The sequence below is a fragment of the Nicotiana attenuata genome, chromosome 10 (genome assembly GCF_001879085.1).
Source record: "Nicotiana attenuata strain UT chromosome 10, NIATTr2, whole genome shotgun sequence".
In the NCBI taxonomy this organism is placed as follows: Eukaryota; Viridiplantae; Streptophyta; class Magnoliopsida; order Solanales; family Solanaceae; genus Nicotiana; species Nicotiana attenuata.
In genome coordinates, this window is record NC_031998.1 from 3,317,969 (window position 1) to 3,334,889 (window position 16,921).

The 16,921-nt window shown below is 32.7% G+C and overlaps 2 protein-coding genes across 2 annotated transcripts in view; both read left to right on the forward strand.

Moving 5' to 3' along the window:
* LOC109233814 lies at positions 2,897-5,950 on the forward strand. Its single transcript, XM_019399676.1, has 4 exons — positions 2,897-2,977; positions 3,075-3,254; positions 4,368-4,553; positions 5,482-5,950. Exons 1-4 carry the CDS (start codon positions 2,954-2,956, stop codon positions 5,644-5,646), a joined length of 555 nt encoding a protein of 184 aa, XP_019255221.1. The 5' UTR covers positions 2,897-2,953; the 3' UTR covers positions 5,647-5,950.
* LOC109232913 overlaps positions 12,486-16,921 on the forward strand; it is a 4,998-nt gene continuing 562 nt past the window's right edge. Inside the window, exons 1-2 of the mRNA XM_019398606.1 lie at positions 12,486-12,591; positions 14,807-16,459. Of these exons, the coding sequence (XP_019254151.1) occupies positions 15,594-16,343 (750 nt within the window). The 5' untranslated portion in view covers positions 12,486-12,591; positions 14,807-15,593 and the 3' untranslated portion in view covers positions 16,344-16,459. The remainder of the gene's footprint in view (positions 12,592-14,806; positions 16,460-16,921) is intronic.

Genomic DNA, 16,921 nt, shown 5'->3' on the forward strand with positions numbered 1-16,921 from the left:
AAATTACATATAAATAAAAGAATAAATATATTACATTTAAGTAAAATAAAAATATTCTTAAATACATTTTTCTTTATAGATTTTTCATCTTATAAGATATTGTTAGTTTTGTTATATGTTCATAATTCAATAATATTAGCTTCTTAATTTTTAGTGTTAAGTTAGGTTTATATATTACTAAATTATTAAAATAGTATTAGGTTACTAAATCAATAACTTTTATACTCATCTAAATTGATTATAACTAGTAATCAAATACAAGCACATAATTGTTTAAATCTAATATATAATATATCTAAGTCGATTATTATTAGTGATGAAATCATAAATTCATTGTAAATCCGTAATTATGTAGCTACAAAATATCAAATTTCATAAGATTATTATTATTTTCTTGTAGTGTTAAATGTTTTTCTTATCTATAATTGGAGCCTTCGATCATTTATCAAAACTAAATGTACCAACCCTCCCCCAACAAAGCTTTTAATATATGAGCACTTATTTAAAAATGACTTCTTATATATATATATGACTAAGTGATTTAAAAATTATTAAGAACCATATACTTAAATATCCTACAACAATTAAAGTCCTCAATATGAATACTTTTTTTGAAATAAAAAGGTGCACTTATTTAAAAGTAATAGAGTATATGACATACACACTGCAGTAATATAAAATATGAGTTCGATCAAACTCATATTTGATATTATTGCAATGTTGTTTTAATTCTAATTTTATATATATATATATATATATATATATATATATATTTGTGCGTGTGACATTTAATTAATTATTAATAATTGTGGATATTAACGTCATATACTCTAAAAAAAAAGGGCAGCTCGATGCACTAAGCTCCCGCTATGCCCGCGTCCGAGGAAGAGCCGGACCACAAGGATATAATAGATTCTTGTGGTCCGACCCTTCCCCGGACCCCGTGCATAGCGGGAGCTTAGTGCACCGGGCTGCTCTTTTTTTAAAGAGTATATGACATACATAAATATCCACAACTACTAATAATAAATTAAATATTACATAAATACAAGCGATAAGTCTAAATAGTCAATTGATAAATTTTGTTGCTATAAGCAGGTAAACAAATGATATATTATTTGAGAATGAAGATTAATTTNCCCCCCCTCCCAATAAAGCTCTTTAATATATGAGCACTTATTTAAAAATAACTTCTTTTATATATATATATATTAATTTGGATTCCAAAATAGATATCGAATATCAAGTGAAAATAATAAATAAATAAATAAGAAACAGAGCCATTTAATTTCTAAAGTTGTTTTGCATGATGAAAAATATCTATTATTGCCATTTACCAATTCAAATAGTTGAACTTGAACCATTGACATTCGTTCAAGATTTACTATAATCCTACCATTGTTGTCAGATTGATGTAGGGTACAAGTGCATTTTAAAGAAAATCGGTGCAATTAAATTAATATGGTGTACAAAGACTATTTGTTTTATATTTCAGGTTGCTAACTGCCGTTATTATAAATAGAACTGTAATATATTACCGTTTATGTGCCTAGATAATTTTTTGATATAAAATAATGATAAATACATCTCAATCCCAAACAAATTGAGTTTATTTATACAAACTCTCATGCACTAATCATGTCCAGGTTAACAATATACAAAATAAAAATAAAAATAATTATAGCCTGTTTGGCCAAGCTTCTCAAGAGGACAAAAGTCTTTTTTTTTTTTTTAAAAGCACTTTTTTTTTTCTAACTTGAGGTGTTTGGCCAAGCTTTTTTGAGGAAAAAATGCTTTTGGGAAGGAGCAGAAGCAGTTTCTGAGAAGCAGAAAAAAGCAGCTTCTTCCCAAAAGCAGAAGCAGAAGCAGTTTTGACTTTTTTTCTTACCAAAAATGCCCTTAACAAAATATAGTATATACCAAAATAACCGTTAAACCTAATACTTAGGATATTAATGAATAAATATTTCTTCTTATGTTTAGGATAACTTTCTAATATATAGTGACTTTAGTGGTGAATGCTTTTATATTTGTTGAATAATTTTTAATATATTTAACTTATATTAAAAGAATTAAGTGCTTTTTAATTTTATTTTCATATTTTACTTAAATAAAATAAAAAGATTTGATTATTGCATGTAATAACATATTTTTGAGATTATTTATTTACTTATAATATTAACTATAAAGTAAATCTATTCATGTCCTTATTCGTAATTTAATACTTAAAAGCACTTTCTGAAAAGATTGGCCAAACACTAATTATTACTCAAAAGTGCTTTTCAGAGTAATTAGCCAAACATAAACTGACTTCTCTCCAAAAATACTTTTTTCAAAAGCACTTCTCAAAATAAGCTGAGTTCTCCAACTTGGCCAAATAGGCTATTAGTATTACTTGAGATTAGGTATTTAACTCTGCCTGTGTGAGCTTATTCATATTGCTTGTCACAAAATTGGATAAAGGATGAGGATTATTATGAGTTGGTAACCAATGTATAACAAATCAATTCATGTTGAATTCTCCTCGTAAATGACTAGATAACATAAAATCATGTTGGTAAAAGCTTACCCCCAGTCGATGTTTACACTACATGTAACATATAATTATGCTGGTAAAAATTTACCCGCACTTGGCATTTACACTACATGTAAATATTACTAGATAACGTATAATTATGCTGGTAAAAACTTAATCGCACTCGATATTTACACTGCGCGTAAATATTTACCATGAAGTGCTCCTCCACATATTGGCTATATGAGGCTCAACATGGTCAACAAAGAGGAGAGATTTATGGGAATTAGATCTTAACAGTTTTGGAAATAGTCTACCAATAATTCAGATTTATTTTTAGATCTTAACTACTTTCCCAATAAATCAGTTCACAACCAATTAATAAACATAAGTAAGAAAAACCATTTCACCAATCTAGGCTTTCAGTTTGTCTAAAGAATGAATCCCTTAGATTCTATTGTTGTAAGTTCATTTAATTTCTTGAAACTGATATTTTGTTTCATATTTATGTTCCATTTTTTCCATTCTAATGTTTTTTTATTTTTTTGGTTATTAAAAGGTGAAACGTATTGAAGAAAAAGAGAAGGTGAAAAAGAAGAGTATAATTAGACAAAAAACAGTATCAATATGCTGCAAAGGAAAGGGGCAATTTGTGCCAATGAAAGTGGAAATTCAAGAAACTTCATCCAAAAATTCACTCTTGGATCGTCTTACTTCTCTTGAGACTCGACTTTTTCAGGTTAAATTGTTTCTCCATATTATTTAAAGGAGTAATAATTATGCAATATTCTTTTTACTGTGTTAGAGCATAAAACGTAAAACTCATATAAATTGTATATCTATACATTAACGGTTAGAGGCGAATCCATGATTTAGAGGTAGCAGGTACATATTTGTATTTAACCAAAATTTGCTTTGTATATACGATGTCACTACTCTTATATCACTATTTATTAAGGACATATACGGGAGGCAGATCCAGGATTTCAACATAAGGGTGCACTACTGTGAACAGGTGGATCTTGAATTCACATTAGACGGGTTTAACTTTAGTCTCTTACCATATATCCCCTACATTTTTGAAATTATAGGTTCAAAATTATAAATTTTTGGAAATTTTAGTGATTTTCACACACACACACACACACACACACACACACACATATATATCTTTACTCTGTGCCGAAAATAAGACCATCTGAAGTGGAATTTAAACTGCCAACTTTACTTGTAGAGGTGCACCCAACAATTATTACAAGATAGGAGTCTTTAAGCGTGGACGCAGGCACATATATTTAAGTAATTTTAAAGAAATATAACATTGTTATATATGGTTTAAGGAAAGGAGTATGAGTTCACGTGAACACATACCCCTTAAGCTAGATACGTCCCAATATATACATGTATACATGAAATTTTTGTCGAACTTTACGGGTGCTCCTGACCCCTCATTCTACAACATAGGTCCGCTTCTATTAATAGTTTAAAAGAATTTTCAGACTATAAAATCACTTCGAGATAATTATAGGTTAATTACCATTTATAGTACGTAGTATTAGTAACCTAAAAGACAAGGTAAGTAACATGTTACGACATGTGAAAATTCTTTACACTGTATATATAAATTAAATCTTCATGTGATGACTATTTATTAAGGAATCTTTATACAAATAGTCAGCTAGATTTACGATTTACTTTTTCTATCCGGTATACATAGATTACGCACAAACCATAAATGATTGCACTCATATTCAACACTAATTATACGTATATTACATATCCACTAACTATTTTTAATTTAAGCGATTGAATGAGCAGCTATTCAAAGTTAATTCTTCATTTATTTATGCAGCTATGCCTGGAAATTGAAGCTGCAAAAACAACATGCTCTTCAAATATACAGACTCCATTTACAGAAAGATCCAGAAATGATGCCAAGAAACAAACAGATTGGAATTCTTATCCAACTTTTGATTATCCAAAACCTCCCTGCAAATCACAATCTCAACTCTCCGTCAACGAGTGTGAATCCTCACAGGTAATGTTTTGTCAAAGCCATTTTAATTTAATTTAGAGACGGAGTCGGGATTTTTAGTTTATGCGTTCTGGATCACAAATTATTTTCGCTTAATGGGTTCTGAATAGATTATTTATACCTATTAAATAAATTTTTAGCATAAATATTATAAAGTTTTAGCTAAAGCTATTGAGTTTTATCAAACCTGTAACAATTGACCCTAATTTATAGTAACGGGTAAATTCTATAACTAAACAGAAAAATTCGTCGCTAATCCTATTTAGTACAGAATAGTAAAACAACAACAACAACAACCCAGTGAAATCCCACTAGTGGGGTCTGGGGAGGGTAGTATGTACGCAGACCTTACCCCTACCCGGAGGGGTAGAGAAGTTGTTACGAAAGACCCTTGGCTCAAGAAGACAAAAAGACAAAAAGAGACAATATCAGCATTATCACAGAAACCATAAGAAAATATAAGAAAAACAGGAACAACATAAAATCCAGAAGAAAGCTGCAAAACAAAAGCGATAACTAGTAAATAGGTCCGTCACTAAAAAAGAAATTGTAAAAATTATCAAGAAATTCGATTAGCTATGAGTGATTTACCGACAGATTAGTGATAAAGTTCATAGCTTATGAATAAGTTTTTATATTACCAATGCAATTTAACTAATTCTTATATAATTTTATTGACTATGATAGATCAACTTAACATGATAATATAAAAATCCTTTATAATATCAATTTTTGACTTATAACATATAATCCATCCTCTAATTAATATACACTATCAATATTTTAACCTGTTGTACATGTGTGCCTGTATATGTTGCTAATCTCATTTTTTAATGGACGATTACCTAAAAGAATTTTTTAGGAATTTTCTTTTTAATTTTATTTTACTTTATTTTCTTTTTTTTTTAATTCTTTTTTTTTTTTTTGGCAGAACAAATCTCACATGGTGGCACAAGATTTAGAGCAATCATCTAACATGAAGAAGCAGTTGCAATTTGGGAGAAGCAAAAGTACTAAGGATGGAAAAAATACAAGTAAAAATGGGAAGAAAAACTTAAAAGCAAGTTGGCCACATTTGAGGATCTTAGGTTGCTAATATATTGCTAGCTGCTCTTTGTTTTTTTTTTCGGCCAATTTACGCGCAACTCAATTAATTTTATCGAGTATTTATTATTTCTCACCTGCACAAGTATCGATTACTTTTGTTTATCAAACGTCGGAAAAATGAGAGTAAATCACCTAGTGTTTTTCTAGACCCTCCTTTTATTTGTCTTATATTTTGACTATCACTTTTAATCGTTTTCAAAGATTTTACTGCATGCTTTTTTTGGCTTCATTTTGATGTTGTCGTCGAGTAAGAAACACTTATCAAATATGTATCATTTACTTCTCCGGCTTAATAAAAGTTTCAGCCTTGAAATTGTTTCTTTTTTATATAACTCATATACAAGATGACATTACGCCCAAATAAATAAGTTATTCTTTTATTTTCAAGTATATATAAGAGGCACTATGTGTAGCTTTTTGTTTTTTCAAAAAATAAATATTAACAACAATAACAACAACACTTCAACTTTTAAATAGTACTAGATGGGGGCATGACCGATATAATTTTCTGTTAGTTGCGCACTACAGTATTGCTCTAGAAATAATTTTCGTTCGAGAAATTAAAGTTTCATAATATTTACATACATTTTGGAGAAGAAAGCTGTAGAAAATATAAAGTGAAAATGATAACAAAACATAATCTGATACTATAATTTGCTTGGTAAAGCCGTAATCAAGTTTGCAATCATATCATTTGCAACTGTCCAATCACTGAATCCACCACTTCTCTGTACAAAATACATCAAAAAAACACATGCATTCATATGTAATATGAACACCCAACTATACATATGCATGCCCATGGGAACATGCATTAGAACTAAAATCAGCAAATGTCAAGTACACAGAATCGAAAGCTACGAGGGGAACAACTCAAGTCTCTCATCCATTTCTTCATGCAGTAAATTAATGTGGTGTGGAAGTACACAGAATCATCATACAAAACGGGGGGACCCAGTGTACATAGAATCCCGCATTCACGCAGGCTCCGGCGAAAGGCTGCACCCCAAGGAGTGTGATGCAGACAGTCTATCATAATGCAAGCATTAGTGACAGCCTACCCCTTGAACATTAATAGAAAGAAATTCCTGAAAATAAAGTGTTATAAATCTCTGCATTTCTGGTAGTTGAAAGAACAATGATGTCTCTACTCGTAACACAATGATTCAAGAGTAAGAGCTAATACTCATTACAAATCACATCATTGATAAAGATGAAAATTACAATTGATAGCACATATCTGGCTGCAAAAAAAATATAGCTTCTTGTCAATGTTTTCAGACATCACATTGAGTGCAGATGTTGCTCTTGTGAACTAAATACCTGGAAAACAGAAACGGCACATCCTATTATTGACAACTTAGAAACTGGTGGAAACAGAAAGAAAAAAGATTAATTTTCTATATATCCTAGTTGTGGGCGCCCTTTTACATCAAAAGTTTTGACTCTCGTAAACTTTTATTTACGCATTAAAATTATTGTATTTCTCGAGTCTCTCAAAATCCAGTTGTTACAGCATGAATTCAATAATGTTATCTGATTGTTTAGTTATTGCTTATTTTTTTATTTTGGAGAAGGTAAATAAAGTAAAACCATAATTTTGTAATGTCTCTAAGGAAAAATAATCGCTCTAAATTATTTGGAAGTAGAAATGTTTATTCACACTATACATTTTTTCCTTCCCATCCCACCAGACAACTCAATTTTGAGTAATCCTCGAGAAACCAAGGCAGAAACTGGAGATGAGTATACTTGCTACTAGTATTATCTTAATAGAATCAAATAGAACAAAATAATGCACAACAATTACTGAATGACTTTAATTGCTGTATAAGACTAAACAGATACCATTGAATCTAGAGAATTAAATCAGCTTCAACAGTAGGGTATGCTTGATTAAAGTACTATCATCAAGAAAATGGGCACTCAATACCTATAGGTATATTTTGTATAAATATAGCGTTTGTGAGTAATGCTCAAAAGGGGGTAAATCAATCAGAGAGTGAAACTATAAGTATATGATTGCATGTTAAGCCACCAAAACTGGACATTTCGCTAAATTATCGGCAAAGCCTGATTCCCCTCGTGTCCTTGCGTTTGAAAGCTGGACGTACACTCCTCTTATTCTTCTTCAACACTCTCTTTCCACCTCTTAAGTCTCATGCTTGTGATCTCCATTTACTCTAACTGAGGCCTGCGCTCTTTCTCCAGTAAAATCGAAAAGGTGGAGTTCGAGATTACCGAGGACAGTTAGAGTATCTATGGAAGTACCTCTAAGATCATAATCGCGGTCACACTACAACAGTAAGAGGGTAGTTTAATGTTCTGAGGCATTTAAAAAAGAAGAAAATATTGGGGTTACTTATACAGAATGTTATCGCCTTAGTAATCTAATAGCGTAAAATCATCAAACTAATTTTTCTAACTAAGAAAACATCAACATCCAATACCACACCAATCTTCAACACCATAAATCCCATAGATAAAACTCAATTTTTTTTTTATACAGCAAATACACGTAGGAAGTAGTTGATCAATTTACCAGCTATCATACTTTTTTTGATAAGGAGTTTATTAACTATCATACTTTTGTTACGATAAGGAGTTTATTAGCTATCATACTACAAACCAAAATTCTATTACTTTTAACCTCTTACCAGTCAGCCTTCTCAAGTTCCATACGAACTGCTCCGGCAAAGCCCTCAAGTGTTACCTCCTGCTCTGTTTCAACCAAGCATATGAATGACATAATAACGAATCATCCAAGATAAGTAGTTCAAGATGCATAAATAATGCACAAAGCAATCTCAACTTCATTACATGTGATATATCACGGTGTATTTTTATTTTTCGACCGAGGAGTAATTTTCAGGGACTCGGGAAGCCTCTATTTTTCGACCAAGGAGTAACTTGCGTAATAATGTGACAACAAATCTAACTTACCTGGAATTTACCAAGAGCAAATTCCAGAGAAGTAAAAACTTTCTGTCATAATATTTTGTTGCTAATTGATGTTGTTAAGTAGAACTACCATTACTTAACTATGTTGTTAGTTTCTTCAAACGTATAAAGTATTGCTTGGCTTTTTCTTCATCTTGCCTTCCTGTTGTACATATTATCATCACTTTTAGCAGTAGCTTCCAAAGTCATAACCACAACAAAGTATGTAATTACTCCAATACATAGCCAAAGCTGCAGCCAAAATACAACAATCACCTTTGAATTATTTCTTTTAGGAGTTCTTTCTCTTTTCCTTTGCATTTAAGAAAATGAACTTTGAAAGATACCTGTTTCTCTAACAGCTCCTTAAATTTTTCATCTCATTCACAAGAATCGGAGGAAAAAAAAGTTACACCGCCATTAACTATGGTTACATTCACAACAGATTAGAGGGCTTCTCATATATAAAGGAAATTATCATAAAGATTTTCTCAGATCAACACAAAATTTCAAACTTTAAAATTGAAATAAAAATGCATTCTAATTCTTTCTATCCCAAAACCTAAAAGAAACAGAAAAATAATTGCAGTAAATGCTAAATAGAGATTATGAAGCATTAATTTTTTTCTTTTTAAGTTTTAGATATTCTATAATCAACTCCAAACAACTCCTTGTCCAAGCTCCAGCCAAAATAAAAGCTGAAAATAATGGAGAGAATCCTAATACAAATGATACTTCAAATATATATATGAGAGTTGATAAATAATTTTCTGGCTTCCACACTTCCACTCAGTGAAGTGCAAACTGCAAATTAAGTGATATCAGTGTCTGCTGCTCTCGTTACTCCATGTGCTTTTTTAATGGCAGATATCATTAAGAATAAAATTCTGTGACTGACTACACTCGAAGTTCCTATAGCGAGAACAAGAATAAATCTAAATCCTTCAATTGGATGTAGCCGTTGTCAGTCCTAAAAAACTGAATATGTTTTTTTTTTTTTTAAATTATAATCAACAAACATGAAAAATAGCATAAAAAATTTAAGAAAAGAAATTAATATGCAGCCTAAAAAAGTTTTTAATTTTAATTCCAAACCTAATAAGGAAGAGAGCATATCCAGGGAGGTAAGGGATACAAATTAGATTAATCAGACAGGGAAAGCTTCAGGTTGAAGAAGAGCGAAACGACGGAGAGCCTTCGTCGTCAATGTGGTGGGTCCCTTCTTTTTGCTGTTATTTATGCAAAAGTCGAAAAAGATTTTAAGTCATGAAACTATTAGAAGGGGCATAATAGACATTCGAAAATCATGATAGAAGGGTCACACGTGAAATTATCAAAGTACCCCTCCGAGGACGACGAAGAGCTGCTAAATTCCCGCTTCTAAATAAGTAGAATATAAATAATAGGAAGCTGATAAATCGGTGAGTTGATAGTGAGAGATACAAAGCTTTGGCTAACGTACACACAAGATAATGGAAATACACCACATGCCATTATCTTTCAAGTTGTCATACGACATACTTGTATCCTTTCAAGTTTTCACTCATAAATCTTTAATCGTATTTTTTATGACCAAATAGAACTTCAACTTTTAAATACTCTTTTTCAATTTAATTTATCTTTTGTACAAATATTTAACACTACATGTCCAAACGCCAGGGGCGGATTTACATGGATCCAAGCGGTGTTACGGGATACTACTTTGTCGAATTTTTTAATAAGTAAAACAAAAATGCAAGATAAAATCATTCAAAGTGACACCACTTCAGGGGCGGCTGAAGGGCAAGGCTACTAAAGCCATTGCCTTAGGCCCCCCCAACTAAAGGGCCCCAAAAATATTACTAGGAGTTTACTGTATTATAATGCATAACATATACTCCATCCGTTTCAATTTAGATGAGGTAGTTTGATTCGGTACGGGATTTAAGAAAAAGAAGAAGACTTTTAAAACTTGCGCCTTAAAAGTTTAAGGGGTAAAAGCTTTGCGGGGCCATGTCATTTATGTGGTTATAAAAGCTTCTTATTAAGGGTAAAATGAGTAAAATGAAGAGTTTAAAGTTGAATTATTTCCAAATTTAATAATGTGTCATTTATTTTGGAACACACTAAAAAGGAAAGTACCTCATCTAATTTAAAACGGAGGGAGCACTTAATTTTATATAATAATTATTAATAAGAGATTTCAAGTTTTAACAACTTACTTATTTTGTTGTGGTTATAAAGATGAGTTAGAAAATAATAATAAATTTTTTCTTTTAGTAGTTAGGTATTTTGTCTTTCTCTATAGTTTTAATTTTTCCTCCTCTAAGTTTATTCATTTCTTTTCATGTTTTTGACTATTTTATTTTTGACTTTAACTCATGGTCTCTGACTTAGCTACTTTATTTAGTCATAGTTTGATGGATCAATAGATCAGAAAGCAAATTTTTTGTGTCTCATAATTATTATATGAATTTACGAAATAAATTTAAGAGGCCTCTTAATATAGCTTTGTTTTAGGCTACTAAATCCGTTGAGCCGCCTCTGCACCACTTGCATCAAAATAATTCAGTAGTCTAGTGGTTGACAACTTTAAGTTTGATGTGAGAGGTCATGGGTTTAAACTCCCTTGGCTTCACAAAATATTTTTTTACTATTAGGCTTATTGCTAGAAATAGTAACACCGATTATGACAAATCCTACAAACACCTACTAAAAAGTACGGTTAGAGGGGAGAAAAATAAAAAATAAATTAACAGCACAAGCCTAGGCTAGGCCGGTCAGAACGTCATCTGGGTTCGAATCCTACTGAGAGGTCCACTAGAGATCAGAAATTGTTGAAGAAACAACAAGATCTTTCGTTTGTCCCTTCCAGGCGATCGGAAAATAAAGAAATGGTTAATATATTCAAGATAATTACGTATTTACAAAATACCGTCTCAATTCATCCTATTTCATCAGATCCGGGATGTGATATGGTTCCGAAGGATGAACCGGAAATGGTCAGTTCCAATAAGATTTCATTCTTCAATAAAAATCCATTTTTTGATTTATTTCATCTATTCCATGACCGGAACAGGGGAGGATACACGTTACACTACGATTTTGAATCAGAAGAGAGATTTCAAGAAATGGCAGATCTATTCATTCTATAATAACCGAGCCGGATCTGGTATGACACCTCCATCCCTAGAGGAGTTGTATGATGCAGAAGCTCCACAAAAGATTTTGAAGCCGAGCCTTTCAAGCAATGGGGCCTAGGGACCAATACAATGATGGTTTTAGGTAGGGCGGCCGACCTACTACGGGCACCTATAAGGATAAGTGTGTAGGACCGCAATCCACAAATTGACACAACAGATATTAATTAAAAAAAAAAATGATGGTGCTCGTCTTTAACTTAAGACAAAATACATACACGGGCCGTTAAATTTTGCTCGTTTATTTCATTTAAACAACTTGAGAGACAAAGACAAAGCATTAACAAAGAGAAATTAAAATTTTTAGTGGGGTGAGAGAGTACTATGATTAGTTTTAAGTAGGACGACTGACCTACTACGAGCACTTGTAAGGATCTGTGTGTAAGACCGCAATCCACAAATTGATACAACATATATTAATTAACAAGGAAAAAAAGTTATAGTGCTCGTCTTCAACTTAAGGCCAAATACATACACCGCCCGTTAAACTTGCCAGTTTATTCATTTAGACTACTTGAAAAGACAAAGACAAGGTACAAAAAGAAAACAAAATATAACTTGTGGGGTGAGAGAGGCTCGAACTCTCGACCTCAGGATAACTCAGAAGCTATGAGACCTACGCGCTAGCCAACTGCGCCACCACCCCTGTTGTGTTTGAGCATCTTTTATTTGTTTTATATCTTGTGTTTTCTGGAGAAGTCAAAAAGACAGATTACTGTGCCCGAAAACGCCATTGTTCTAGCTCTTCTTACATACCACAGTCTAGTTAGGGTTTTCAGATCTTTCTCACTTTCATCACCAAAACCCAATTTCAGGTACATCTTTTTTACCCTTTTTTATACCATTTTTTTTACCTGTTTTTTTTTCAAAGTATTATCCTCTTGTTTACCTCAGTTTTATGCTCATTTTATTTGTTTTCCTTCCTTTAATTCAATCTGCCCCTTTTTCACCTCATAAAAGAAAAAGGAAAAAAAAAAGTTGAGAACAGAAGACAAAAAATGCAATCTTTTTCTCTCTTTTTTTTTGAACTGTAAAAAAATTGCAAACTTTCACTTACCCAAATAATGAACTGAGAGTTTCTTTAGTTATTTGGGTTTTATATGCTATGTATGTGAATATCAGTCTCCTTTTTTTCAGCTTATGTCCATCTTATTTTTGTTGCCTTTCTTTAATTTTAATTTGCATTCACCCTTTAAAAGCAAATAAGTGAGAAAAAAGATAAAAATGCAATCTTTTTTCTTTTTTCACTGTAAAGGTGCAGATTTTAATGAATACTGAGCTGAGTTTATTTAGTTATTTTGGGTTGTATATGCTATGCATGTGAAAAAAAAAAATTATACTTTTTTCACAAACCATGAAATTCAGAAGTATTGGATCTTGATTAAAAATGCTCTAGGATTCTAATCAAGGGTCTTAATTGAAATTTGAGGGGTAAAAAAGAAACAAGAAAACAATGGGATGTGGTTGTATGTTTAAGTAATTGTACTTTATGTTTAATAGCTTGTACCTTGTATTTCCCATTTTGTGTGATATAGTTTGCTCATTTAGGTTATTATTACATGCTTTTAGCACTCCTACAAATTTCATTATTTGCTCACCATTTTTTTTTTAATTTTATATTCACATACTTTATTTGCCAATCTGGCAGTTGACTTAACATTTTGTTTAAGTTGAACTTACTAGTCTTATTTATTGTGATTATAAACTGAACAATGACATGTGCATATAATGCTTCTGATATGGTAATCAGTATCAGCATGCGATATTTTATAAAATTAGTGGACTATATGAATAGCTGTTCTTTGAGCCGATGGTCTACTGGAAACAACTTTTCTACCTTCACAAGGTATGGGTAAGGTTTGCGCAGACGTTGCCCTCGCCAGACTCCACTTGTGAGATTACACTCGGTTTTTGTTGTTGTTGTTGTTGTTTGTGGACTACATGAATAGAGAATTTATAATTCTAAAAGTTGTCCTCTCCTTTCACTTTGTTGTCAACTGTCAAACTGGAACAAGTTATGCTAATTTATACTAGTATAAGCTAGTTACATTTACTTGATAACAAATTGTCGTAATTACTGAGATTAGGTTAAAGAATGAGTGACTAGTTTTGTGAGGAAAAATGCCATTTACAGCAAAGATATATAATTCCTTTCCAATCAACCCCAGCATTTACATAATCGGAGTGAGAAGCTTTGGAGAAGTTAGCATCAAGCTCTAATCGGAGCTCTGTGTTCTCATAATTTTTAAGTGTAAAAAATTTTATGTCCTTAATGTGCTGCACAAGCTTCTTCACTCTTCCAGTTTGTCTTGTAACAAGTTATTGTTTCTTTCAGTTTATAATCACAATAAATAAGACTCTTGTTAGGCAGTCCACTGCATGCTTTTCCTTCTTCAAAGATTTTGCTGTTTTGGTATCTCGGATGCTTTGTTGTGCTTTCAACTAGAATATTTTCTGCTTAAGATAAGTAGTTGAAGATAACGGAGTTCATTAGTGAGTAGCATGTTTGGTAATGAAGGAAGTTGTTAAAATAAGTTCTTTTTTTCAATTTCAATGCGAGTTGAACCATGCTTTTTTAGGAGCGTGCTGTTTATCCTAATATTACTGTGGGAAAGCGTTTAATTACGTTTTATGAGTAATATCATGGGAGTAAACTACAAGAATGTACAACTTGCGCAAGTCCTTATTAGCCTCAGAGATGAAGTGTTTTCCATCATCTATTATTTTATTAGGTCTTTCCTGAATATGAAGATTTAGAGAGATGCTTGTCAAATCATCTAGACAAATGCTTGAGCATCTTAAAAGAAACTGCAATCGATATAAAATTGGCAGTCAGGAAGCAGCAACTTTAGTGAAAATTGAAGCCTTTTTCTTAAAACTATGATAGGCAACTGTATCTTGTTTGGTGGTGAATTTGGATTTTTTAATCATTACATTTGGATGTTTTAATAATTGAGCTTCCGTGTCTAATTTAATGTGTCAACATTTAGTTATTATCAGTATCTGTGATGGTTGAATTTTTTTGTACAGGACGTATCTCATGTATATTGGTTCGCTGTAGATGCTGCTTAACTGTTGAATTGCACACTACGTTAACATTGGCGTCACTGCTGCATTACACAGGAGGTTATTATTTCGTAGTATTTTGCCAATTGGGTTCTTTAATGGGGACTAGTTCTCTTTAGCCGTCATTTAAGTATGTTGCAAGATGAATGGCTTAATCTATATGGATGTGTGCCTGGGGAATTGATAATTTTCATTTGATTATAAGCAAAGCATATTCTTTTGAGGGGATATATCCAGGTTTTCTGGTATCTGTCATTTTATGCTAATTATAAAAATTAAGGTGCGGTGGGAAACATTGGTGTGTGACTGAAGGTGCTTTTGTTCAGCTTCTTGGCGCTCCCGAGATTCAGCCATTCAGGGAATTTCTGATGAGGCTCTGTTTTCCCTCACATATTATATGACATTCTGATCTATGGTGTCACGTTTATGGCATTAAATTCTCAGAAATGATTGGCAAATACAGGTTTCTTGTGCAGACGCTGAACCCCTTAAGTCTTGTACTCTTCTCAGAGTAGATTTTCAGGGTTTCCGTCTTTCCTGAGTTAGATTAATGTCACCGTAAGCATTTGATGTTTGATTCACTTTCTGAGCTAATGGTTAAAACGTCATAATTTTGAACTGTTCTATGAGGTGGTTCCTTGGAATAAGCAACTATTTGGTAGTGTGGAAGTTACTGCAGATTTTGCTAGAAAGTCAAGAAGATTCTTGTTCTTGTCTCTTGTTAGTTTGAACCAATAATTGAACTTCAAGTATGGATGATCCCGTGAAGAAGCCTCAGGATAATGGGCAGAAAACCTCAATCAATGATGACGTTCTGGCTCGGAGGCTAAAAAACCGAGAGCGTCAACGCAGATATAGAGAAAGGAAACGTCTTAAAGTTGATGCAATGAAGGTGTTGGGCACAAACCAATTACCTTCAGTGCCAGTGGAGGTGCCTGTGATTGCTGCTCCTCAGTATAGTGTATTGCCGGTGGATGTTACTCCTCTCGATTCTTCAATGCCAGTGAATGTTGCTCCTCTCGATTCTTCAATGCCAGTGAATGTTGCTTCTCTGGACTCTTCAGTGCCAGTAAATGTCGCTCCTCGGGAATATGTAATGCCAGTGAATGTTGCTCCTCTGGACTCTTCAGTGCCAGTAAATGTCGCTCCCCGGGAATATGTAATGCCAGTGAATGTTGCTACTGGAAAATGTGTGATGCCGGTGAGCAGTGCTTCCCGGGAGTCTGTCACCCGTGTTTACTCTGGGCGGAAATGGAAATGTGATGCTCGAAAGGCTCATACGGTGAGGCAGAAAGAAGTTATTTCTAATGGTTCAGTTACACCAGATTTAGCATCAACTGGTGGAAGTCAAGTACCATCTTTACCCCATGTTGAACCGTCAAATGTGGCATTAAGTAATGTTATTTCTTCACCAGTGGCTGCACTGGAAAATAGTGGAACACCCAAATCTATTCCAAGTAGGAGACATTGGAAAGCGGAAGCTAGAAATAAGAAGAGCTGAAATTGTTGATGATAAGTTTGGTTAAGTATATCGCAGAATATTATCAATTGTTAACAGCCTTGTTGTAATCTCATCATGTACAACATTAGAAGGGCCGAGGAACTTCGGATAATATTGTGAGTGTTTCGCATTCTTTCTTTCCCCCTTGAAATTTTTTGGTAATCGTTTTAGAGAAAAGGGAAAAAAGTACTCCTATGATGGAGAAAATCTTAGTTTTACCCTCCTATATTTCTGGGTCATTCATACTCTTGCTAGCAAATCATCTCGTATTTGCCCTTGACCGTAATGGAACTCCAGCCTAAAGTATAACAGAGGATATTCTTAAGCCATATTCAAAACTATAGAAGGGTAAATCTGGACCTTTTTCCCGAAGTTCTTTTATACGTGGAATTCACTCAATCTACGCTGGAGCTCCGTTAATGTCAAGGACAAGTACGGAACGATTAGCTTACGATAAGGGTATGAATGGCCCCAAACTGTAACAAAGGGTAAATTTAAACTATTTTATATAGTATATGGGTAAATTTGGACCTTTTGTCATCCTTTTGTTTTTTTTTTTTTTTGTGTGTGTGGGGGGT

Coding starts and splice junctions, on each gene's coding strand:
- LOC109233814 (XM_019399676.1), top strand. CDS start 2,954: ATGAATCCCTTAGATTCTATTGTT. Junction 2,978..3,074: donor ATCCCTTAGATTCTATTGTT/GTAAGTTCATTT, acceptor GGTTATTAAAAG/GTGAAACGTATTGAAGAAAA. Junction 4,554..5,481: donor ACGAGTGTGAATCCTCACAG/GTAATGTTTTGT, acceptor TTTTTTTGGCAG/AACAAATCTCACATGGTGGC.